At 37.3% G+C, this 27563-nt stretch overlaps 1 protein-coding gene across 17 annotated transcripts in view; it reads left to right on the top strand.

The window, feature by feature from the left end:
* NSUN6 (NOP2/Sun RNA methyltransferase 6) overlaps nt 1–27563 on the top strand; it is a 115447-nt gene that overhangs the window by 32181 nt on the left and 55703 nt on the right. For all 17 annotated transcript variants that reach the window (XM_073229169.1, XM_017653337.3, XM_017653333.3 and 14 more), the window contains 4 exons: nt 27–180; nt 3006–3087; nt 4537–4656; nt 20893–21037. In XM_073229169.1, coding sequence (XP_073085270.1) covers nt 27–180; nt 3006–3087; nt 4537–4656; nt 20893–21037 — 501 coding nt within the window. The remainder of the gene's footprint in view (nt 1–26; nt 181–3005; nt 3088–4536; nt 4657–20892; nt 21038–27563) is intronic.

Here is a 27563-nt window from a genome sequence, read left to right as displayed (position 1 = left end):
ACTATAATCTGATTTTCTTCCTCTAGTTATGAAAGCTGGAGATGTTATTTCCGTATACTCTGATATTAAAGGCAAATGTAAGAAAGGAGCCAAAGAATTTGATGGAACAAAAGTGTTTCTTGGAAATGGGATTTCTGAACTAAGCCGCAAACAAATCTTCAGTGGGCTGCCTGAACTGAAGTAATGTCATCAAGTTTTGTTTGGGAGAAATAAGCATCCTTTTTCTGGCTCAAAAACAATGTAAAATATATCTGATTGCATTCTATGAATAACTTTTGGTGTGAGTTCTAATGGAAAATAATTGCTTAACCCATATTTTCATGTTTCTTGGAAAAGATGTTTTAAATACAAGAGAAAATGCTTGATTGAATAGCCTACATATGTAAGTAACTAGTCACACAATAATTGCCAAATAATTTTATTTTATCTTTTACATTTCACTAATTTGAAAATTTTGGCATCTTTAGAGAATAATACTTGATGAAGAATGAATTAGATGGCCTATTGAGATCATTTTTAAGAGTTTGATTTTGAGAAAGGAAAAACTTATAATTTTAATATAAATTAAACATTTCTTGATTAAAAATAAATTTTACTAGAAAGCCAATACTCATGAATATTTGTGGTGAAAAATTAATATTTGAATTTACTCAAACCAAATGAAAATACATTCAGTTTTATAAATCAGCTTTAAATAAATCTGTCTATAATCCAGTTTCTTAATCTGTTTAGGATTTCAGGTTATTTAAGGAGTTCTGTAGAGAGCTCCATCACTCCAAGGTTGACCATTGTAGGCATGCTGAAAGCTGTGTGTTTATCCATCCAGACTGGACCACATCCCTGATTCTTGGAACAGTGTTTCATGTTGCAGCAATTGGAATTATAATTGAAAATAATTCTTCTGAAGACATAGCTTATTGGATTCCCTAGTTCTAAATAGCAGTACTTTCCAAATGGCCAAAAATAACGATTTTATTACCCTTAGGAGGCTTTAGGAATATGAAGATGTAGCATATATCTGCTGTGTATCTTTGTAGATAAACATCTGTCTGTAATAGGGAACTGATATTTTGACTTCCTCCTTTACTTCATTATTAGCACAGTGTTCTTCATGCTGTTTTTCTTTTTTCTTTTTTTTTTGTTACTGGCTTTGTTTATTTATTTGAAAAAATTGATACACAAATACTGTATTAGTTTCAGGTGTACAACATAGTGATACAATATTTATATGCATTATAAAATGGTCGCCACAATGTGTAGTTACCATCTGTCACCATACAGACTTGTTACAATATTATTGACCATATTCTCTATGTTGTACATTATGTCCCCATGAGTTATTTATTTTAAACTGGAAGTATATACTCCTCAACCCCCTTCACTTCTTTCATCCCTTCCCACCATCCCTTTCTCTTGTGGCAGCCACCAGTTCTCTCTTCCAATTAGTCTGTTTTGTTTTGTTATTTAGGTTCCACATATGAGTGAAATCATATGATATTTGTATTTCTGATTTATTTCACTTAGCATAATACTCTGTAGGTCCTTCCATGTTGTTGCAAATGGCAGAATTTCATTCTGTTTTATGACTGAGTAATATTCTGTTGTGTGTATGTACCACATCTTCTTTATCCAGTCATCTATCGATGGACACTTAGGTTGATTCCATATCATGGCTGTTGTAAATAATGCTGCAATAAGCAAAGGAATGCATTTGTCTTTTCCAATTAGTGGCTCCATTTCCTTTGGATAAATACCCAGAATTGGAACTGGTGAGGTAGTGGTTTTATGGCTTCAGGCCTTATGTTTAAGATTTTAATCCAGGTTGAGCTTGCATCTGGTATGGGCCAGTCTTGTTGGGCCCAGCCCTTGAACCTTTGGGATCTGACAATAACCCCAAGTGGTGTTAGAATTGAATAGAATTGTACGACACTCATTTGGTATATCTGGACAGTTGGAGAATTGGTTGTTCTGAGAAAAAAAACCCCACATATTTTATGTCAGTAGTGTAGTGAGTAAAATTAGCCCATTTGCCTACATCAAGTAGTGTGGAGACCATCTGAGTAGATGCTTGTCTGCCACAGTCAACTCATAAGCTATGAACTTATGTGCGTACTGTGTCTGAGGACTCTCTTCTGGTTCTCTCTACTTAGACTTTTCTTTGTTTGTACTCTTGGGCCTGGTTTAAATCCTGATTCTTATCTTTGCCTTTATGATTAGACTGCACTTTTTATGTGTTCCTCTAAGCCTTGAACACTGTTGATTTCCTCCTTTTCTTACTCCCTGTGGTGTGGCCAGAGACACTAGGCCATACTTGGCTTTCTGTAATAGCATTTGTATGCTCTCTCTCCCCTTTGATGAGGTTTTTCAGAGCTTCTCTCAGATTGCGATGTTTGTCTTAGTGAATCACTGTGTGCCCTGCTATCATGGGTCCTGGCCCCTCCTGCTCTGGTCCTTTCTAAAATGGGACAAAGGAGATTATCTTGAGGATTGTGTGAGTTCGGGGCAATTTTTCTTCAAAGAGATGAGGGAAGAGCAATGTAGCAAGTTTGTCATTGCTTAGCATCAGCATCATTCTTTAGTATATTTCTATTTTTCATACAAATACCTAGCATAGTGCCTTACAGACTGAAGCATTTATAAAATTTTATTGAATTGAAAGGCTATTAACAATGATCATGAATCTGTTACCAGAAAGATTAGAATGAGTCAGTAAATAAAGACTCAGTGTTCTCCACTTCTCAGTCTGTTCACATCTCTAAAAAACTCATTTTTGCCTAGATGAAAAATTTATGTAACTTTATCCTCTAATTCTTCTGATGGCCTCCTATTATAGGGAAAAAAGTCAGAAACAATCTACAGGAATACTCTTTATTTTGGTGTTGAGTAAGAGGGGTTTTAAAAAGACAGAGCATCTTATGTTTGACATGCTACTTGGATATGTTCTTAGAAATGGAGTTTGCATAAACTAATCTATACACACTAATATTCAGTTTCCTACTTTTCAGAGGTATAGGCATAAAAATAACAGAACCAGTATATCTCAGCCCTTCATTTGACAATGTACTGCCCAGCTACTTATTTTTACAGGTAAGTATTTGTAAAAGTGACATTGAAACCTTCAGATAGTTACAGGAAATTGAGGTTTTTTGTTTTTGTTTTTGTTCTATTTTCTGATCCTACCTTTGCTTAACTAGTAAGAAACAACTTTTTGAGCACTCTTGCAACAGGTTTTTAACTACTTTTTCTGTCCTCGTTTGCCCAAGAGCACTTAAATAGATTGTAATGTATTTATTGTTTTCCATCTCAGAATATTAATCCCCAAATAATGCATGCATTTGATAGACATATAAGGGTCCATTTGTAATTTTGAGTAAGATTCAAATGGTTTACTCCTAACATTTTTGTCCTTGGTTATCAATTACTGTGATATAACAAGTAATTTGTTTTGCCTTTCCAGTTTATTATATACTTTCATGTACATTAACTCATTTGATTTGTTATAATCTGCTGGTTAGGTGGTGGTATTATCATTATTCCCAATATAACATGAAGATACCAAAGTTTAGATCTCTCAGGGTTCTTGAACAAGGTCATATCATTAGTAATCTGAACTATAACCTAAGTGCAGATGCTGCTTGCTTTCTACTCTGCCCACTGTTTAATTAAAAGACATTTTATAATTCCAGAGATTATTTCTGGTGTGAACAAATAGAAAAACTTATTAATGTCTGTTGTTATCTAATTTCACATTATGATGATGTGACATATAGGATACATAACCTAATATATGTAATTATACAGATTCTTCTTCAGTAATCTATACTGGCCAGCCAGCCCTTTTTCTTTCTTTTTTTGTTGTTTGGTGTTGTGCTAGGTGCTTTGAATATAATATTGCAAGCCTGAATTGGCTTATAACTTAAGAAAACTGATACTTGAATGATTTTCAGCAACTGGTTAACTAGTAAAGATGAGGTAGTTCATAGGGTGACTGGCTGAAGAACTTCTACCCTAAAGAAATATTTAGTAAGCACAAGAGTTTGGCAGCAGTAGCCTTTGTCCATTCTGTGAGATTACAGATGTTTCAGAATAGGTGGGATTACATATCTGTTAGAAAAATCCTTGGGGAAAGTTATACTTTTTTTTAAAATGCCTCTTGCCTAGCCTTTATTCAGATGGTGAAGGATCTGAAATTGCAAAATTCTGTACATATTCTGGGGAAAAGATCCAGAGCTTTCTCATTTCTAAAAAATCTCTGGCCTCCAAAATATTGAGAACCATTGAATTGCAAAATAACTGTGCTTTTTTTGCTGAGGTGATCTGGGAAATGTTTCATGGGTGTTCATACATGTGTCTGAATGTATTATGAGACCATGAGATACTCTCAGGAACTGAATCTCCTGACACAAGGATATTTACAAAAAAATGTGCTCAGCAGAGGATGCTGTATTGGATTACCACTAAAGGTCTCTTTACAGTCCCTGATTCTAAAATTTAAAAAGATATAGAATAATTTATGATTTTTTTTTTTCATTATAGAATTTGCCATCTACTGTGGTAACTCATGTTCTGGATCCTCAACCTGGTGAGAAGATTTTAGATTTGTGTGCAGCACCTGGAGGCAAAACCACACACATTGCAGCATTAATGCATGATCAGGTGAGACTGTCGTCACAGCAAACTACTCTCAGCTTATTACGTATTTCAGTTATGAAGATGGAACTACATGTAACATGAAACACTATTCAGGCATTTATAATCTTTGTTTCAAATTTAGCCAAAGTGAAAATTGTTCAGTGATGGCATTTATCACATGTAAAGTTCAGTAGACAGTCATTATTTGTTAAGACTATTTTAACATCTTGAATCCCACATTTCCTATTACATTTATAGAATTCTTCCCTCAAAAATTAAGTTTAACTGAAACATGTCAGAGATCTTTTCATGTTCTTAATTATACCACTTTTAAACAACTAAAATAAATTCTGCCATTAAAAATTAATTTCACAGTACATCATTAAAGTGCAAAATACACATTGTTGACATATCTACATGTATGATAAGTACATATACACACAAATGCAAACACATATTGATCGTATTATGTGTGTGTTCTTCTTTTGGTTCATAAAAACCTTAGAACTGCCTTAATTATAAGGCCTGCTTCATTGTTGCAGAATATACTCTTGGATGACTTTAGCTAAGATTTTACTGCTTTTACCTCCATATGCATATTTGCCCCAGTGTGTTTTCTTTTATTATGGGCTAGTTTTATCTGTGTTCAAATCTTATTGTTGCCTATAACCATTCTGTACTTCAACTAAGATTCTTCAACTTAAGAAGGGTATACCCAGTTGATGCTGTCTTTCCTATTTGTTTCAAATTCCATTAAACTAAATGGTTCCTAAAATAAAAAACCATTAAAAAAAATGGTTCCTAAAATAAATATCTTTACCTACAATAGCTTCCTTCATTTGGAATTGGACTTTAATTTATTAATTAGTTGACTGATTGAACAGTTAGTATACACTTAAGTGCCAAGTACTGGGGATACAGCTATATAAACCACAGTGAAGAAAATTGCCATCTTCATGGAGCTTACATACCAGCAAGAGGAGACAGATAATACATAGTAAGTGAATCAAAGATCTGATATATATGGCTGTAATAAGGACTGTAGGGAAAAGTAAAGCAGGGTTTGGGGAACTAGAAGCATGGAGGGGAGGGAGAGTGAGTTTGCAGGGTAAGTAGGGTGGTAAGGGAGATCCTTATCATGAAGATGGTATTTGAGGAAATACCTAAAGGTGATGAGCAGTGTGGAGGTGGAAGAATGTTTTAGCTGGAGGAAACAAGTGTTTATAGTTTTTTTTCTTTTATTGAAGTATAATTAATAAACAGTGTTACATTGGTTTGGGGTTTACAGCATAGTGACTTGATAATTATATACATTACCAACTGCTCACCCTAGTAAGTGTTATTACTGTCTGTCAACATACAAAGATACTGCATTATTGACTATGTTCCTATGCTATACTGTTATCTTTGTGACTAATTTTTACCATAGTTGGAATTTTGTGCCTCTTTATTCCCTTCAACTATTTCACTCACCTCTCCACCCTTCTCCTGCATGGCAATGACCATTCTCTTCTTTGTGTTTATGAGTCTATTTCTGTTTTGTTCATTTTTTTTAGATTCCACATATAAGTGAAATCATGGTTTTGTCTTTCTCTGTCTGACTTATTTCAGTTAGCATCATACCCTCTAGGTCCATACATTTTGTTGCAAGTGGCAAGATTTCAGTTTTTATGGCTGAGTAAAATTCCATTGTGTCTGTATATATATATATGCCATATCTTCTTTATCCATTTTTCTATCAATAGACATTTAGGTCGCTTCCATATCTTGGCTATTGTAAATGATGCAGCAGTGAAAATAGGAGGACATACAACTTTCCAAGTCAGTTTTCTGTGAGTAAACTGCCAGAAGTTGAACTGCTAGGTCATATGGTATTTCAATTTTTAGTATTTTAAGAACCCTCCATACTGCTTTTCTTAGTGGCCACACTGATTTGCAGTCCTACTAGTAGTGTAAGAAGGTTCCCTTGTCTCAACAGCCTCACCAACACTTGTTATTTCTTGCCTTGTTGATACTATTCGTTCTGACTGGTGTGAGGTGATATCTCATCGTAGTCTTGATTTGCATTACCTCATCATGAGGATATTGAGTATCTTTTCATGCTGGCCATTTGTATGTCTTTAGAAAAATGTCTGCTTAGGTCTTCTGCCCATTTGTTAATTGGAGGTTTTTTTTGATGTTGTAAGAGTTCTTCATATATTTTGGCTGTTAGCCCCTTATCAGATATATCATTTATAAATACATATTCCCATATAATCGGTTGCCTTTGCACTTTGTTCATGGTTCCCATTTCTGTGCAGAAGCTTTTTAGTTTGATGTAGTCTCACTTACTTCTGCTTTTGCTTCCTTTGCCTGGGGAGAGATATTCAGAAAAAAAAAATTACTAATGCTGATGTTAAGTAGATTCCTGCCTATATTTTCTTTTAGTACTTTTATGATTTCAGGTCTATGTTTAGGTCTTTAATCCATTTTAAGTTTATTCTTGTATAACATGGTGATCCATTCACTTGAATGTAGCTGTCCAGTTTTCCTACCACCATTTATTGAAGAGACTGTCTTTTTTCTATTGTATATTCTTGCTTCTGTTATTACATATTAATTGACCATACATATGCTTAGGTTTATTTTTGGGCTCTCTATTCTATTCCATTTTTATTATTATGTGTCTTGGTGTTGCCCTCCTTGGATCCCTTGTCATGGGAGTTCTGTGTACCTCTGTGGTCTGAGAGGCCATTTCCTCCCCTAGTTTGAGGAAGTTTTCAGCAATTATTTCTTCAAAGACACTTTCTATCCCTTTTCTCTCTCTTCTTCTTCTGGTACCCCTATAATGTGGATATTGTTCCGTTTCGATTGGTCACACAGTTCTCTTAATATTCTTTCATTCCTGCAGATCCTTTTATCTCTCTCGGCATCAGCTTCTCTGCATTCCTGTTCTCTGTTTTCTAGTCCATTAATGGTCTCTTGCATCTCGTCCATTCTGCTTTGAAGTCCTTCCAGAGATTGTTTTATTTCTGTATTCTCCCTCCTTAGTTCTTGCATATTTCTCTGCAAGTCCATCAGCATGGTTATGACTTTTGTTTTGAATTCTTTTTCAGGAAGATTAGTTAAATCATCTCCCCAGGTTCCTTCTCAGGGGAAGATATAGAAGATGTCGAAGCTGTCTGGATTAGTCTTGTCTGGATCAAATTTTTTTGCCTTTTCATGTTGATAGGTGCAGTGGTATGCTATTGACTCGTCTGTCAGCTGGGAGAGTCAAGACTATTTCCACTTGCTCCTGGCCTTTCTTTACTGGGACAACTGCCACCCCTAGTGGCTTGTGTTGGGCAATTGCGTGTAGATTGGGTCTCTGTATCTTGCCTGGCTGGTATGGAGGAAGCTCCCTTGCTGTGGGCGTGGCCAGCCTCAGGCTGCTGCTCTGCTATGGCAGGGCCCTGGAGGGGTAATGGACGGGGGGCAGTTTGGCTGTTTACCTCCATGAGGGGTCTCAGAGCTGTTGCCCAGGGAGTTAGTGCACCTGGAGTTCTCTGGAATTTCCAGCTGCTGGACTGTGACCTGGGATGCTTCCGTCCAGCTGTGTGGTCCCTGTCCCTTTAAGACTTTCAAAAAGCACTCGCTTTTCTTTGTCCCAGGGGCGCCGGCTGCAGGACCCGCTCACAGGTCTTACTGTCTTGCTTCCCTAGTTTCCAGCAGTCCACGCATGCACTGTGTGTCTGCGCTCTGGTGCGGATGGCTAGGACTGGGTGTTTAGCAGTCCTGGGTTCCCCCTCCCTCCCTGCTCCAACTCCTCTCCTACCGCCGGGCTGCGGCTTCTATCTTACCCCTTTCACGAGGTGCTGGGTTCTTGCTAGTGTGGATGTAGTCTGGCTGTTGTCCTGTGTCTTCTGGTCTCTTTTTTAGGGATAGTTGTATTTGTTGTATTTTCAAAAATATATGTTTTTGGGAGGAGATTCCCACTGTCCTACTCATGCCACCATCTTGGCTCCACCTCTCTCTATTCTATTCCATTGAGCCTTGTATCTATGGGTCTGTTCTTGTGCCAGTACCATTACTGTTTAATCATGGTAGCTTTGTAGTATAGCTTGAAGTCTGGGAGCATAATCCCCCAGCTTTGTTCTTCTTTCTCAGGATTGCTTTGGCTATTTGGGGTCTTTTCTGGTTCCATATGAATTTTAGCATTATTTGCTCTAGTTCATTGAAAAATGTTGTTGGTATTTTGTTAGGGATTGCATTGAATCTGTAAATTCCTTTGGGTGGGATGGCCATTTTGACAATATTAATTCTTCCTAACCATAAGCATGGGATAGATTTTATTTTATTTGTCTCTTTGTTCATTTCTTTCATCAGTGCTTATAGATTTCAGAGTACAAGTCTTTCACGTCCTTGGTTAGGTTTATTCATAGGTACTTTATTCTTTTGGATGCAATTGTAAATGGAATTGTTTTCCTGATTTTCTGCGTGTTCATTGTTAGTGTATAGGAATGCAGCAGATTTCTGTGTATTAATTTTGTATCCTGCTATTTTGCTGAATCCAGCTGTTAGTTCTAATAGTTTTTTTGGTGGAGTCTTTAGGATTTTCTGTGTATAATGTCATAAAATTCCTGTCATCTGCAAATAGTGACAGTTTTACTTTTTTCCTTACTAATTTGGATGCCTTTTGTCTCTTGTCTGAGTGCAGTGGCTAGGACATGTGATACTGTGTTGAGTAAAAGTGGTGAGAGTGGACATCATTGTCTTTTTCTTGATCTCAGAGGAAAAGCATTCAGCTTTTCACCATTGAGTATGATGTGAGCATGGTCTTTATTATGTTGAGATAATGTTCCCTCTATACCCATTTTGTTGAGTTTTTATTATGAATGGATGTTGAATTTTGTCAAATGCTTTTTTGGTATCTATTAAGATGTGGTGTTTATCCCTCCTTTTGTTATTGTGGTGTATCACAATGGTTGATTCATGAATATTGTACCATCCTTGTATCCCTGGAATAAACCCCACTTGGTCATTCATGATGGATGATCCTTTTGATATAGTTTTGAATTTGGTTTGCTAATATTTTGTTGAGGGTTTTTGAATCTATGTTCATCAAGGATATTGGTCTATAGTTTTCTTTTTTTGTAGTGTCTTTGTCTAGTTTTGGCATTAGAGTAATGCTGGTTTTGTAGAATGAGTTTGATAGTATTTGCTCCTCTTCTAGTTCTTGGAATATTTAAGAAGGATAGGTATTACTCCTTTTTTCAGATTTTCTGTTTCTTCCTCGTGCAGTGTTGACAGATGGCATATTTGTAGGCATTTATCCATTCCTTCTAGGGTGTCCAATTTGCTAGTATATTATTTTTTATCTCTTTTTTCTTCTTGATGGGTCTGCCTAAAGGTTTATTAATTTTGTTTATCTTTTCAAAGAACTAGCTCTTAGTTTCAATGATCCTTTGTATTGTTTTTTAAATCTCTTTCACTTACTTCTGCTCTGCTCTTTACTAGTTCCTTTCTTCTGCTAACTTTGGACTTTGTTCTTCTTTTCCTAGTTCCTTTAGATGTAGGGTTGATTATTTGACTTTTTTCTTGTTTCTTGAGGTAAGCCTATAATAATAATAACCTCCCTCTTAGAAGTACTTTTGCCGCATCCCCCAAAATTTGCATTGTTCTGATTCTATTTTCATTATTCTCCAAGTATTTTTTGATTTCCTCTTTAATTTGTTCATTGACCCTTTGGTTGTTTGGAAGCATGCTGTTTAGCCTCCTTGTATTGGTGTTTTTTTCTTGTAATTGATTTGCAGTTTCATAACATTGTGGTCAGAAAAGGTGCTTCTTATGATTTCAGTCTTCCTTAATTTATTAAGACTTGTGTGTACTAATGTGTAATCTATATTGGAGACTGTTCCATGTGCACTTGGGAAATGAGTATTCTGCTATTTTTCGATGTAATATTCCAAGTACGTCTATATATATATAAGTTCCATTTGCTCTCATGTAGTGTTTGAAGCTATTGTTTCCTTACTGACTTTTTGTCTGGATTATCTATCCATTGGTGTAAGTGGCATGTTAAAGTTTCCTGCTATTATCATCATTAGTTTCTCTCTTAAAGTATGTTAATATTTATTCTGTGTAGTAGAATAACTACATAGTTTTTCTACATGTATAACTATGTATTTAGAATAACTACATAATTTCCCTCTCTTGGGTGCATATACATTTACAATTGTTATATCTTCTTGTTGGATGAGCCCTTAATTATATAATGTCCTTTTTTGTCTCTTGCTAGAGTTTTTGTTTTCAAGTCTGTTTTGTCTAATGTAAGTACTGCTACTCCAGCCTTTTTTTTTCATTGTTTGCAGATGATACCTTTCCCCAGCCATTCAGTTTCAGTCTGTGTGTGTGTCATTAAGTCTGAGATGCGTCTCTTAGAGGCAGCATCTTGATGGTTTTTTCTCCTTTTTTACATTCGGTCATCTTGTGTTCAATTGGAGCATTTAGACCATTTATATTTAAGGTGATTATTGATAGGTATGTACTTAATTGCCATTTTATTAAACATTTTCTCTTTGTTTTGTTGTTTTTCTCTCGTCTTTCTTCCTCTGTTGCTGTCTTCCCTTGTGTGTGATGACTTTTTTAGTGTTATGGTTGGATTCCCTTCGCTTTATTTTAGGTTTTTGGATTGTGCTTACCATGTAGTTTATATGTGATGTTTTACAAATATTAGCTGTCTGTGTGAAACTTGGTAGTCACTTGAATTTGAATTCATTCTAACAAAACTACATTTTTAACTCCCTCTCTTCCACCTTTTATGTATATGGTATCTTTAATACCATTTAATGATTCCCTTCACTAATTTTAGATAAGTTGATTTTACTTCTTTTGCCTTTTAACATTCCTACTAGCTTTTATCTGATTGGTCTACTTTTGCTGTTTGCTCTTAGCAGTGACATTTTTTCTTTTCATAATTTTCTTGCTTTCAGTTACAGCCTTTCCTTTTCCTTTTAAGGAAGTCCCTCTAACATTTCTTCTAAGGCTGGTTCATTGGTGGTGAACTCCTTTAACCTGAATTTATCTGAGAATCTCTGTATCTGTCCTTCAATTTTGAATGATATCCTTGCTGGATAAAATATTCTTGGTTATATGTCTTTCTCCTTCAGCAATCAATGCATCATACCACTTCCTTCTGGCCTGAAGAGTTTCTGTTGAAAAATTAGCTGATAGCTTTATGGAGTTTCCATGTATATATCTCATTGTTTTTCTCTATCTGCTTTTAAAGTTCTCTCTTTGTCTTCTTTGATCTCTGACATTTTAATTATGATGTATCTTGGTGTGGACCTCTTTTGGGTTCATCTTTTTTGGGGCTCTCTGTGATTCCTAGATTTGGATGTCTGTTTCCTTCCCAAGCCATTTGTTATAGTTTTTAGGTATTATTTCTTCAAATAAGCTTTCCACCTCTTTCTCTCTTCTTCTCCAACTTTTGTAATGTGAATATTAGGACATTTGATGTTGTCTGAGAGCTCTCTTAACCCATCCTCATTTCTTTTTCTTCTTTTTTCTTTTTGTTATTCAGACTGAGTGCTTTCCATTACTCTGTCTTCTAAACCAGTGATTATATTTCTGCAGTCTCTAGTCTGCTGTTAATTCCCTCTAGGGTATTTTTTATTTCGTTTATTGTATTCCCCATCTGTGATTGGTTGTGTTGTATATTTTCTCTCTTTGTAGAGGTTCTCACTGAGTTCCTCCATTATTTAAGCATTGTGAGCATCTTTATAATCATTAGTTTGAACTTGTTATCCAATAGATTGCTTAGTTCTTTCTCTGAAGTTTGTCATGTTCTTTTTTTTTCAAGCATATTCCTCTGTCTTCTCATTTTGTTTGATTCTCTGTTCTTGAGTCTATGTGTTAGCAGAAAGGGCTACCGCTCCAGTCTTGAAGAGTTATCGTTTGTAAGACCTTGCCCTGGGTGGGCTGGTGTGCCTGGTGGTTTTGGTTGGCTGGAGACCAAGTGAGAGTGTGTGGCAGGCATACCCTAGTATTGGGCCTCCCAGGGTTGGACTGGGTTCTCCTTCGTGGTTGCCAGGCAGGGCTGTGCTGGTAGGGGAACAGGTGTCATGGTGCACAGTCCAGGGATCTCTTGTGGACAGTGGGCTTGGTTTCACTGGGGTTAATGGGGATGGAGCAGCACTGTCCAGGGGTTTCTTGAGTGGGTGCCTGCCAGGGCCAAGTTACTGTTGTTGCTTGGGGTAGATGGTGCACTTCAAGAGTGTTCCTTGTTGGCACCTGGCTTGAGCCATACAAATAAGGCTTTCAGGGGTGGAAGGGGTATGTGCAAGGTAAATCTTAATGATCACTGTGGTAATACCACCTTGGTGGGGCTGCTGGATCTCTGACAGGTGTATCTGGATGTGGGTGGAAGCCGAGAGGCTGTGCCCCATCACATTTGGAGCTGGTTTGTTTATTTAGCCTGTGCTCTTGTCCACACAGTGTGCATGGGGAACATGGACAGTGACACTCACCCTGTTCCTTTCTGCACTAGCAAGGTGCAAGGGTAATGTAAACAACATAGCTCACCATTTTTCTGTCTGCCATAACAGTGTGAAGGGGGAGTATAATCAGTGGTACTCACCCTGCTCCTGTTAGTGCTAACAGTGTGTTTGGGAGGTGTGGGGGAATGTAAGCAATGGTGCCGACCCTGCTCCTCTTCACACCAGGAGTGACCAGGGTAGTATAAACATAGTCGTGCATCAACTCCTCTGGTCCTGGAGAGAGTCCCTGCAGTTTCCCTGCTGTAGGGCAATTAGGTTTTTTTTTTCCTAATTTTTTACTAAGGATTGATATACACTCTTATGAAGGTTTTGGTTACTACATTTACCCGTATTATCAAGTCCCCACCCATACCCCAAAGCAGTCACTGGCCATCAGTGTAGTAAGATGCCATAGATCCACTATGTGCCTTCTCTGTGCTAGTGTTCTCCCTGTGATCCCCCACACCATGTGTACTAAACATAATACCCCTCAATCCCCTTCTACCTCCCTCCCATCTGCCCTCCCACACCCCTCCCCTTTGATAACCACCAGTTCATTCTTGGAGTCTCTGAGTCTGCTGCTATTTTGTTCCTTCAGTTTTGCTTCATTGTTATACTCCGCAAATGAGGGAAATCATTTGGCATTTGTCTTTCTCCGCCTGGCTTATTTCAGTGAGCATAATGTCCTCCAGCTCCATCCATGTTGTTGCAAATGGTAGGATTTGTTTCTTTCTTATGGCTGAATAGTATTCCATTGTGTGTATGTACCACCTCTTCTTTATCCATTCATCTACTGATGGACACTTAGGTTGCTTCCATATTTTGGCTATTGTAAAAAGTGCTGTGATAAAAATAGGGGTGCATATGTCTTTTTGAATCTGAGAAGTTGTATTCTTTGGGTAAATTCCAAGGAGTGGGATTCCTGAGTCAAATGGTATTTCTATTTTTAGTTTTTTGAGGAACCTCCATATTGTTTTCCACAATGGTTGAACTAGCTTGCATTCCCACCAGCAGTGTAGGAGGGTTCCCCTTTCTCCGCATCCTCACCAGCATTTGTTGTTCTTAGTCTTTTCGATGCTGGCCATCCTTAGAGTGTGAGGTGATATCTCATTGTGGTTTTAATTTGCATTTCCCTGATGATTAGTGATGTGGAGCATCTTTTCATGTGTCTGTTGGCCATCTGAATTTCTTCCTTGGAGAACTGTCTCCTCATATCCTCTGCCCATTTGTTAATCAGGTTATTTGCTTTTTGGTGTGAGGTATGTAAGTTCTTTATATATTTTGGATGTTAACCCCTTGTCAGATATGTCATTTACAAATATATTCTCCCATACTGTAGGATGCCTTTTTGTTCTCCTGATGGTGTTCTTTGCCGTACAAAACTTTTTAGTTTCATGTAGTCCCATGAGTTCATTTTTGTTTTTGTTTCCCTTGCTCAAGGAGATGCGTTCAGGAAGAAGTTGCTCATGCTTAAATTCAGAAGATTTTTGCCTATGTTGTCTTCTAAGAGTTTTATAGTTTCATGACTTACATTCAAGTCTTTAATCCATTTCAAGTTTACTTTTGTGTATGGGGTTAAACAATAATCCAGTTTCATTCTCTTGCATGGCTCCTTTATCATATATTAATTGACCATATATGGTTGAATTTATATCAGGGCTCTCTAGTCTGTACCATTGTTCTATGGGTCTATTCTTGTGCCAATACCAAATTGTCTTGATTACTGTGGCTTTGTAGTAGAGCTTGAAGTTGGGGAGCATAAGTCCCCCGGCTTTATTCTTCCTTCCCAGAATTGCTTTGGCTATTTGAGGTCTTTTGTGGTTCCATATGAATTGTAGAACGATTTTCTCCAATTCGTTGAAGAATGCTGTTGGTATTTTTATAGGAATTGCATTGAATCTGTAGATTGCTTAAGGCAGGATGGCCATTTTGACAATATTAATTCTTCCTATCCATGAGCGAGGGATGTGTTTCCATTTAGTGGATCTAATTTCTCTCATGAGTGTCTTGTAGTTTTCAGAGTATAGGTCTTTCACTTCCTTGGTTAGGTTTATCCCTAGGTATTTTATTCTTTTTGGTGCAATTGTGAATGGAATTGTTTTCCTCATTTCTCTCTCTGCTAGTTCATTGTTAGTGTATAGGAATGCCACAGATTTCTGTGTATTAATTTTGTATCCTGCAACTTTGCTGAATTTAGATATTAGTTCTAGTAGTTTTGGAGTGGATTCTTTAAGGTTTTTTATGTATAATATCATGTCATCTGCAAACAGGGACAGTTTGACTTCTTCCTTGCCAATCTGTATGCCTTTTATTTCTTTGTGTTGTCTGATTGCCATACCTAGAACCTCCAGAACTATATTGAATAAAAGTAGGGAGAGTGGGCATCCTTGTCTTGCTCCCGATCTTAAAGGAAAAGCTTTTAGCTTATTGCTGTTAAGTATAATCTTGGCTGTGTGTTTGTCATATATGGCCTTTATTATGTTGAGGTACTTGCCCTCGTACCCATTTTGTTGAGAGTTTTTATCATGGATGGATGTTGGATTTTGTCATATGCTTTTTCAGCATCTATGGAGATGATCATATTGTTTTTGTCCTTCTTTTTGTTGATGTGGTGGATGATGTTGATGGATTTTTGAATGTTGTACCATCCTTACATCCCTGGAATAAATCCTACTTGATAACGATGGATGATCTTTCTGATGTATTTTTGAATTCGGTTTGCTAAGATTTTGTTGAGTATTTCTACATCTATGTTCATCAGGGATATTGGTCTGTAATTTTCTTTTTTTGTGGTGTCTTTGCCTGGTTTTGGTATTAGAGTGATGCTGGCTTCATAGAATGAGTTTGAAAGTATTCCCTCTTCTACTCTTTGGAAAACTTTAAAGAGGATGGGTATTAGGTCTTCACTAAATGTTTGATAAAATTCAGCAGTGAAGCCATCTGGCACATGGGTTTTGTTCTTAGGTAGGTTTTCGATTACTAGTTCAATTTAGTTGCTGGTAATTGGTCTGTTCAGATTTGCTGTTTCTTTCTTGGTCAGCCTGGGAAGGTTGTATTTTTCTAGAAAGTTGTCCATTTCTTCTAGGTTATCCAATAGTTGGCATATAATTTTTCATGGTATTCTCTCATAATTCTTTGTATTTCTGTGGTGTCCATAGGGGTTTTTTCTTTCTCATTTCTGTTCTGTTTATGTGTGTAGACTCTTTTTTTCTTGATAAGTCTGGCTAGCGGTTTATCTATTTTGTTTATTTTCTCAAAGACCCAGCTTTTGCTTTCACTGATTCTTTCTATTGTTTGTTTTATTCTTCTTGATTTCATTTATTTATGCTCTAATCTTTATTATGTCCCTCCTTCTATTGGCTTTGGGCCCCATTTGTTCTTTTTCTAGTTTCATTACTTGTGAGTTTAGAGTGCTCATATGGGATTGTTCTTCTTTCCTGAGGTAGGCCTGTATTGCAATATACTTTCCTCTTAGCATGGACTTGGCTGCATCCCACAGATTTTGTGGTGTTGAATTATTGTTGTCATTTGTCTCCATATATTGCTTGATCTCTGTTTTTATTTGGTCATTGATCCATTGATTATTTAGGAGCCTGTTGTGAAGCCTCCATGTGTTTGTGGGATTTTTCATTTTCTTTGTGTAATGTATTTCTAGTTTCATACCTTTGTGGTCTGAGAAACTGGTTGGTACAATTTCAATCTTTTTAAATTTACTGAGGCTCTTTTTGTGGTCTAATATATGATCTATTCTTGAAAATGTTCTATGTGCAGTTGAGAAGAATGTGTATTCTCCTGCTTTTGGGTGTAAAGTTCTGTAGATGTCTGTTAGGTCCGTCTGTTCTAATGTGTTGTTCAGTGCCTCAGTCTCCTTACTTATTTTCTGTCTGGTTGATCTGTCCTTCAGATTGAGTGGAGTGTTGAAGTCTCCTAGAATGAATGCATTGCATTCTATTTCCCCTTTTAATTCAGTTAGTATTTGTTTCACATATGTAGGTGCTCCTGTGTTGGGAGCATAGATATTTATAATGGTTATATCTTCTTGTTGGATTGACCCCTTTATCATTTTGTAATGTTCTTTGTCTTTTGTGACTTTCTTTGTTTTGACGTCTATTTTGTCTCATACAAGTACTGCAACTCCTGCTTTTTTCTCTCTATTAGTTGCATGAAATATCTTTTTCCATCCCTTCAGTTTTAGTCTGTGTATGTCTTTGAGTTTAAAGTGAGTCTCCTGTAGGCAGCATATAGATGGGTCTTTTTTTTTTATGCATTCAGTGACTCTGTGTCTTTTGATTGGTGCATTCAGTACATTTACGTTTAGGGTGGTTATCGATAGGTATGCACTTATTGCCATTGCAAACTTTAGATTCGTGGTTACCAAAGGTTCAAGGTTAACTTCCTTACTATCTGAGATTGTAACGTAACTCACTTAGTATGCTATTACAAGCACACTCTAAAGGTTCTTTTCTTTTACTCCTCCTTTTCTTCCTCTTCCATTCTTTATATATTAGGTATATTGTGTACTCTTTGTCTATCCCTTGATTGACTTTGGGGATAGTTAACTTAATTTTGCATTTGCTTGGTAATTAACTGTTCTACTTTCTTTACTGTGGTTTTATTACCTCTGGTGACAGCTATTAAACCCCACGAACACTTCCATCTATAGCAGTCCCTTCAAAATACACTGTAGAGATGGTTTGTGTGAGGTAAATTCTCTCAGCCTTTGCTTATCTGGAAATTGTTTAATCCCTCCTTCAAATTTACATGATAACCTTGCCGGATAAAGTAAGCTTGGTTCCAGGCCCTTCTGCTTCATTGCATTAAATACATCATGCTACTCCCTTCTGTCCTGTAAGGTTTCTGCTGAGAAGTCTGATGATAGCCCAATGGGCTTTCCTTTGTATGTGATCTTATTTCTGTCTCTGGCTGCTTTTAGTAGTCTGTCATTATCCTTGATTTTTGGCATTTTAATCACTATATGTCTTGGTGTTGTCTTCCTTGGATCCCTTGTTGGGAGATCTGTGGATCTCCATGGCCTGAGAGACTATCTCCTTCCCCAGATTGGGGAAGTTTTCAGCAATTACGTCCTCAAAGACACTTTTTATCCCTTTTTCTCTCTCTTCTTCTTCTGGTACCCCTATAATGTGAATATTGTTCTGCTTGGATTGGTCACACATTTATTTCTCTCAATATTCTTTCATTCTTAGAGATCCTTTTTTCTCTCTGTGACTCAGCTTCTTTGTATTCCTCTTCTCTGGTTTCTATTTCATTTATCATCTCCTCCACTGTGTCCAATCTGCTTTTAATACCCTCCATTGTGCTCTTCAACAATTGGATCTCCCGACTGAAATTCATTCCGGAGTTCTTGAATAACTTTCCTTATCTCCATGAGGATGTTAATGATTTTTATTTTGAAGTCCCTCTCAGGAAGATTCATGTGATCCATGTCATCTTTCTCTGGAGTTATATTAATTTTACTTTGACCCAGGTTTGTTTGGCGTTTGATATTTGTATATGGCGCCCTCTGGTGTCCAGACACTCTACTCTCTGGAGCTCATCAGCCCCTGAAGCAATGTCGGTGGTTGCAGGAGAGTGGTATTGGTGCCTGTGGGGAGGAAAGAGCTGTTTCCTGCTTCCTGACGTCTATGCCTGTCTCCACTGCCTGAACCAGTGGGCCAAGCACACAGGTATAAGCCTCTGTGCTTTGTGTTTGTAGTTGCTGTAGACAGATCTTCCCTCTCACTGGCCTAATGCCAGGGTAGGGTTTGCCAGTTTGCGAGCCAGGTGGGGCTTGCTGGGAGAAAGGTGCAGTAGGCTGTGTATCTTGGAGGGGGTCCTTGGAGCTGTGTAGCCAGCCACAGAGCTGGAGCACCTGGAAATCGTGAAAGCTCCCAATCTGCCAGGCAGAGTGCACCCGGACAATTTTGTCTACCTGTCCTTTCTCCTGAGTAGTAAGCTCTGTGCAATCCTTACCCCTTTAGAAGCCGTCTTGCTAAGGGCTTCCTTGTTATGAAGTCTCTCAGACTGTGCAGTTAGGTTTAAACCCTCTATAAATTCGTGGCTTTTTTTGTCTACCGTAGGGTAGATGAGTCTGTGCTCTAGTGATATAGTAATATCCCTCCTGCAGTGCCTCAGTGGGTGGGGCACTCTCCCTTAATGTGTGTCTGTCCCTCCAGCTGTTCTTTATGTGTTTTATCCCTTATTGTGGAAGCATTCACTCAGGCCTCTAACCTTTCTGGGGATTATTGTTCCATGTGTAGGTGTGTATATTAGGTGAGTAGGTGGGAGGAGGTTGACTCAAGATTTTTCTAGACCACCATCTGTGACTGCCTCCTAACATGTTCTCTGTTATTGTTTTATTTAAATATGTTAGGTGAAAAACATTAGGGTGTTGTGCGTCCGGTTCGTGTGTCTCTTACCTTTGTTTTAGGCCCAGAGGCCTAGGCTGCAGAGGGCAATTATTGAGGGTTAGTCTAGACAGAGGACAAAGCAGGGCAGGGCCAACTGTTCAGTTGCTTTCCAGGGCCCTGCTTGTGTAATATTTACTGTCATTTCTTTGGCCAACACAAATCCTGTGGCTGAGCCCAGGTCAGAATGGAGGGTACTGCAAGGTAAATGGTGAAGGGTGAGGATACTTGGAGAGTTGAACTGGAATTAGGTAATCTCCCAGAGAAGGCCAAAAATGTAGAAATGAGCAAACTGAATAGAAATACATGAGACACAAATAAATCCCAGATTTGTTGCTGCTTTTGATTTGTTGATTTGTTTTGATGCAGATTTTGCAGATTTTGTGTGAGTATAGCCTTGAGTCTTGCACTTTGTAAAAGTAGCCTTCAGCATTCTCCTGCACTGTCTCTTCCACTGTAGTGCATTTGAACTATATTCAGGTTGTTTTTGCCTACTTTTCCAATTCAACAAATTTGAAATGATTATCCTATTAGGGCATTAATTGAAACTATGTCTTCTAATAAACCTAGTGTCACCTTTAGGAATATCATCAACAGATGTTTACCTTTGTAGTCTATGCAATTGAATATATATAAAATACAAGGACAGTGTATATATGAAAGGAAGCAAAGCAAGAAAATACATTGAAGGGTTAATCTTGCCATCTCTGCAGTATTATTTCCTGGTATGTTTTAAAATATCACAAATGTCACAGTATATTCATAAAAATGAGGCCTCGTCTTTATTTACTTTGACTTACCAAAGTGTTATCATATATAACTATTTTTGAACTATTTTATATCAGTCCAAATATCTTGTGATGTATAGGTTGACATTTCCCTGTTAGAGTCAGAATTTATGTGTGAATTTTTTTTCATGTATAGCTCAGAAAATATCGAGATGAGGATTGATTTTACAGGTAACATTCATTTGCATTTCAAAGCACTAAAAGGCAGATGTCTCATAACATAGTTTCTGTTCTTCCAGAGGTGAACAAAGCACATCAAATTGTTGATTTTTAGTATTTACTTCCAGTGGTGTTTTCAGGTTTCCTTAGAAGACTGCAAACTATTTATAGTTTTGAGTTCTGTTAATATCAACGTAGTGAGGATTATAAGAAAATTAATTATCTGGTATGTGTGTTTTTTAAAAGGGAAGGGAAGCATTCAGGTAATTTGATACACATTTGGTTAATGAATTCAGCTTTAAAATTAGGCATGTGATAAAAAGTGGAGAAGGACATAAATTTTCATCATTTTTCTATTTTCTTGACTGATTTGGATTTATACTTTTTTATTTATATTTCTTTTTTTTTTTTTAGGGAGAAGTAATAGCACTGGATAAAACATTCAACAAAGTAGAAAAAATAAAGCAGAATGCTTTGTTGTTAGGGCTGAATTCCATTAGGACATTTTGTTTTGATGGAACAAAGGCACTTAAACTTGATACAGTTAATAATGCAGAAGGTGAGTTAAGTTTAATCTTTTAAAGGCTTTTATATTTGGCTTTTGCAACAGATTTTGCTATCATCATTTGAGTCCTAAAATATCCATATGGCCAAGAGATTTTGCCATAATAGATACCTTTTCACTTACTTCTCATCCCTAAATACCAGGTTTTAATTAAGTTTAGTGTCAAACCCCAAGAGTTTGTCAAGGTTTTTATTGTTGATGTATGTATTTGTTTTAATTTCATGTTACATTTCAGAAAGCTTCTGAACCTTTCAGTGTTAAAATTCCTGAACTGTTTTGTTCTTGAAGAATGGGGCTGCTGAGCTGGGAAGGGAGGAAAAACTGCCACATATCTTGTTTTAGTATAAATTGTTTCATTTATTAAGTCACTCTCTCTCTGTGTCTTTGTTTAGATTTGATTTCATGACATTCTTGAGAAATTTGTATTTCTGATTGGCACAAGTATCATGTTAGTTGCAGGTTTGTTGTATATGGGCTTTGTAATGTTGAGGTTGTTCCCTCTATAGCCACTATGTGTAGAGTTTTTTTTTTTCTTTTTTTTTTTTTATGATTAGAATTTTTTTTTTTTTGAGAGAGCATCTCTCATATTTATTGATCAAATGGTTGTTAACAACAATAAAATTCTGTATAGGGGAGTCAATGCTCAATGCACAGTCATTAATGCACCCCAAGCCTAATTCTCGTCAGTCTCCAATCTTCTGAAGCATAACGAACAAGTTCTTACATGGTGAACAAATTCTTACATAGTGAATAAGTTCTTACATGGTGAACAGTACAAGGGCAGTTGTCACAAAAACTTTCAGTTTTGATCACGCATTATGAACTATAAACAATCAGGTCAAATATGAATATTCGTTTGATTTTTATAGTTGATTTATATGTGAATCCCTCATTTCTCCCTTATTATTATTATTATTATTATTTTTTTTTAAAATAAAATGCTGAAGTGGTAGGTAGATGCAAGATAAAGGTAGAAAACATAGTTTAGTGTTGTAAGAGAGCAAATGTAGATGATCAGGTGTGTGCCTGTAGACTATGTGTTAATCCAAGCTAGACAAGGGCAATAAAACATCCACAGATCCAGAAGATTTCTCTCACAATGGCGGGGTGAGGTTCTAAGCCTCACCTCTGTTGATCCCCAATTTCTCACCTGATGGCTCCCCTGCGACTGTGCCTGTCTTAGGTTGTTCCTCCCTTGAGGAATCTTACCCGTCTCTGGCTAACCAGTAATCTTCCGGGGCCATACAGGGAAATGTAAAGTTGGTAAGTGAGAGAGAAGCCATATTGTTTGAAAAGGTTAGCTTTTTACTTCTTTGCAGATTTATGCCCTGTGGCTTCTATGCCCAGCATTTGTCTTGAGGTATCTTTACCACTTGGAGGAATTATGATACTGAGTAAATTCGATATGAGGCATGAATTCTATTTAAGGGTTGTAATTAGGAAGGAAGAAGAAAAGCTATAGAGGTAGCAGATGGAAGAAAACATGGGAAGATTGAATATTTCTTTGACATATCTTCTTATAGAGTAACTTAAGCATGTATAGGTTTTAAACTACTAATTAAATCGCACACACACATTAGCATAATAGGAATACAGTTACATAACCAAAGCAGATCTATAATTACCAGCCATCTCCAGTGAAGCCAAGAAAATCAGTTAGGCACCCTAGTCATTTGTGAAAATTAATCTTTGATATGATGGATATTGTCCAACTGTACTTGAACAGTCTGAGAGAAATCAGACAATTTAAAACAACCCATTCCTGGGAACTGTTCACATCCCATATGTTCTTTTAACAGTAGATAGTCTGTAGTTGTAAGATTTTGGAGCGCTACAACTTGCACTTCTCCTAATTCTTGGTTGAGTTCCAACAGTATAGATCCAGTCAAATTTGTTGTTTTGCTGGATGCACAGGCCAGCTTAGATATCTCCTCCTTCATTCTAATGGTAAGTCCAAGAACCGGTGGGATGAATGCAGCTACACCTGCAGAATCGCCTGGATCTTTGTTGAGGTTTTTTGATGATCATCTTCCAGTATGAGTCTTCCAGAGAGTGCTGATGTTGGAAGTTCTTCTACATATCGTATCTTAGTTCATTTTCTGGGTAGCCAAATTAGGCTTTGATCCTCTGTATAAACACAAACAGACCCTTTGCCCACACTTTGATATGCCCTTTATATAGAGTTTTTTTTTATTGTGAATGGATATTGAATTTTGTCAGATGCTTTTTCTCTTGAGATTACTGTGATTTTTATTCTCCATTTTGTTAATGTGTATCACACTGATTGATTTGTGGATATTGAACCATCCTTAGAATAAATAACCCTGGAGTAAATCCCACCTACTCATGCTAATTGACCCTTTTGGTATATTTTTTAATTCAGTTTGCTAATACTCTGTTGAAGGTTTTTGATCTCTGTTCATCAGGGATCTTGGTTTGTAATATTCTTTTTTGCAGTGTCTTTGTCTGGTTTTGGTATCAGGGTAACAGACTTGTAGAAGGAGCTTGGAATTGTTCTTTCCTCTTCAGTTTTTTGGAATAGTTTTAGAAGGATAGGCCTAAGTCTTTTTTAAATGTTTGGTAGAATTCTCTTGTGATTCCATCTGGTTCTGTAATTTTTTTGTTTTTTTGGGGAGGTTTTGGATTACTGCTTCACTTTAATTACTAATAATAGGACGATTCAGATACTCTATTTCTTCCTGATTCAGTTTTGGAAGATTATATGCTTCTAGGAAACATTTCTTCTGGGTTGTCCAATATGTTGGCATATAAAATTTTGTACTAGTCTTGTTTATCCTCCACATATTTGTGTTCCAGTTTTCTTATATTTGATTTCTAGTTTCATAGGGTTGTGGTCAGGAAGGATGATATGACTTCAGTCTTCTTAAATTTATTGTGACTTATTTTGTGGCCTAACATGCTGTCTACATTGGAGAATGTTACATGTTCCCTTGAAAAGAATGTGTATTCTGCTGTTTTTGAATGAAATAGTCTATGTATTATCTGTCTAATATATGTAAATCAGAGCCACTGTTTCCATATTGATCTCCTGTCTGGATGATCTGCCCACTGAAGTAGAGTGGGATGTTGAAGTCTCACTTTGGGTTTTGGTTTATGGTTACTGTGAGGTTCTTGTAGAGCATGCATCCTGTCTGTGTATGACAGCAGTTTATATTAGGCTGGCGGTTGCTTGAGTTCAAACACATTGTGAAAGAACTATATCTTTGTAACCCTTCCTTTTATGTTTTATATATATGACATATATATATATATATATTTTTTTTTTGAGAGGGCATCTCTCATATTTATTGATCGAATGGTTGTTAACAACAATAAAATTCTGTATAGGGGACTCAATGCACAGTCATTAATCAACCTCTAGCCTATATCTCAACAGTCTCCAATCTTCTGAAGCATAACAAACAAGTTCTTACATGGTGAACAAGGTCTTACATAGTGAATAAGTTCTTACATGGTGAACAGTGCAAGGGCAGTCATATCACAGAAACTTTTGGTTTTGATCACGCATCATGAACTATAAACAATCAAGTATATGACATTTTATATCTTTCTATTTTGTGTATCTCAACTAATTTTTATGAATGTGCTTGATTTTACTACTTTTGTCTTTTTTTTTCATATCAATCTACAATTACATGAGGAACATTATGTTTACTAGGTTACCCCCTTCACCAAGTCCTCCCCACAACCCCCATTACAGTTACTGTCCATCAGCGTAGTAAGATGCCGTAGAGTCACTACTTGTCTTCTCTGTGTTGCACAGCCCTCCCCGTGCCTCCCTCAACATTATACATGCTAATCGTTAATACTTTTGTCTTTTAACCTTCAAACTAACTTTGTAAGTTATTGAGGAGAGTGAGCTCTCTGTTCTTAATTTCTGCCTCTCCCCTTGGACAAGATCTTTGCCCACTGCTCCAGAGGTGGGGACACAATAGTAGCCTGGTTCTCTTGGAGTGACTCTTGATGAATGAGCCCAGTTCTAGGCTGGAGCCACAGCCTGTTGTGCTGTCAGCCTGCCTCTAAGCATGAAACCTCTTCACAATCAGTATGTTGGGGGTGAGGGCAGTCAGGACTTTTGTATTTTTAGCCACTGTTCCTGGGGTAGAGCTGCCACCTGTGAGTGGTGGCTGCATGGAGGAAGGCAGTTCTGGATTTGTCAGCTGCTCTTACCTTGAATTGAGCTTCTGCAACATAGGACTTGGGGGTATAGAGTATGAGAAATGGTGGCAGACCTACCCCTCCCAAAGAGATACCATACTTGTTGACTGGGAGCTTAGGGAGGAGGGAGCTGCGTGTTCTTGGCTGTGCTTATAGGAAGTGGCTCTTCTTTCTCCCTAAGCTTAGAGGGAAGGGTTGGCTGTTAGCAGAGATGGGAGTGGGCTGTGGCTGTCATGCCAAAGATTCTCACATTTCTTAGATTTTTAAAAATGAATGTTTCTGCATTTGATGCATGTCCTGGACATTTTCCAGAGACTAAATGGTGGTTTGGTTTGGTTTTGTAAGTTTTAATAGTTATGGTTGTTTCTCTGGGGAGAAGATCTGCAGAACTCCTCATGCCCTCAATTGCAAAATTTTGTCAATCTCATTTATTTTTATCATAAAGTTTCTCCTAAATTATACATGACCCCAAAATAATGCAGTTTGAGAAATCACTAAAAGCAGTTGTAAGATATATAAGAAAAAGGTTTGAATGTATAAAAATGCTGGTACTCTTGCACTGCTTATAAGCCTCTTGCACTGCCCAGTTTATCCCATGCCTTTCTAGTTTTGAGTAAGAGAAATTTCTCTTATACCAGGTGCATTTGGGGGTCATTTTGGTGATCTTGGTCTGACCTAAGACAAGTATAGAATGTTTTTATTAATTTCTTAATTCAACTTCTGTATAGTCAACCTGCACCTTATTTGAAAGTTGTACTTATTAGTAACAGCGAGCTCACTGATTTGCCATTGCTGTAGCCATTATCAGGGCCACAGTGTTTGTGGCCTGTATAAGGCCACCTAGCGAAGGGGTGAATTTTAAGCTGAAATCTAGCCCATGATCTGTTTATCATGGTACAGGACTGTATTCATCCAGAGGTGAGGATGCTTTCTAAGTTCAGACAAAGGTATCTACTGGGCTTAAAGATTTCCTGGCTTTTAAGGAATTTTCAGTACCTTGGGGCAAGTAAGACATAAATACTAGTGACTGTACTATAAGACTGTTTATCTAAAAGATAAAGTGCTATGGGAACTTGGAGGGAACTAAAAAAAGACAATTTTCTATAAATAAATAGTACAAGGAATCAGTTAAATGCATGTTGGAGAGCTGGAAAAGCAAAAAGCAAAAGGAGATCAGTGAGGCATCCCAGAGCTAATAACTGCTGAAAGCAGTTACTGCCCCTGTAGCAGGAGAAGCAAAGGCAGGAGAACCAAAAAGCTTAGAGGAGAGGGTCAGTGGAGCTGGAATTCAAAACTCTAAGGAAGGGGGTACTGCTGCTTGTTCCTGAGGACTCAGAGCAGGTAGCATTGTGGAGTTGATGGGGTTCTGTCCTCCATGAACCAATATTTAAGGGAAAAAGTTGGGAACTGCAGCTGCTAAGATAAAGAGCTATTACTAGGATGGTTTGACAGGAACAGCAGATAGGAAGGAGAAAGTCCATTTTCTACCCCTCTTATCTTGTATCTTTTCCCTACACCACCCCCGTCACTCCTTTACCTCCTATTGGTGAATCTTGAAGTCAGCAGGCAAAGGAAAATTGTTCACTGAGTCAGCACCTTACCATCCATAGCAGAAGAGGGAAGGGTAGATACAGAGCTCAGAAAAAGCAGCCTAAGAACTATCATATTTGGAACAACACGAAAGCCCAATATAGATGACAGTGTGTACAAAAATTTAGTATTGATGAAGAAGTATTTCAAACCTGGAGGAAAGAAAAATTAGTAAATAGCTCTTAGAGGATGGGGAGACAGGATTGTTCACAAAAGTAATTTTGAGATAGATTGAAGAGTTTACTGTCAAGAATTAAATGGAAAATAACTAGAAGCATATGTAGATGAACATTTATCTGATTTTACAGTGGGGAAGATTTTTTTAAATTCATTTTATTATCATTAATCTACAATTACATGAAGAACATTATGGTTACTAGACTTCCTCCTTCACCAAGTCCCTCCCCACAAGCCCCATTACAGTCACTGTCCATCAGCATAGTAAGATGGTGTAGACTCACTACTTGTCTTCTCTGTGTTACACATCCCTCCCTATGCCCCCCCCCATATTATACATGCTAATCGTAAGGCCCCCTTTCTTTTTCCCTGCCCTTATCCCTCCTTTCCCACCCCTCCTGCCCAGTCCCTTTCCCTTTGTTAACCGTTAGCCCATTCTTGGGTTCTGTGATTCTGCTGCTGTTTTGTTCCTTCAGTTTTTCTTTGTTCTTAATACTCCACAAATGAGTGAAATCATTTGGTATTTGTCTTTTTCCGCTTTGCTTATTTCACTGAGCATAATACCCTCTAGCTC

The sequence above is a fragment of the Manis javanica genome, chromosome 2 (genome assembly GCF_040802235.1).
Source record: "Manis javanica isolate MJ-LG chromosome 2, MJ_LKY, whole genome shotgun sequence".
Taxonomy (NCBI): Eukaryota; Metazoa; Chordata; class Mammalia; order Pholidota; family Manidae; genus Manis; species Manis javanica.
This window is presented reverse-complemented; position numbering and strand designations above follow the sequence as displayed.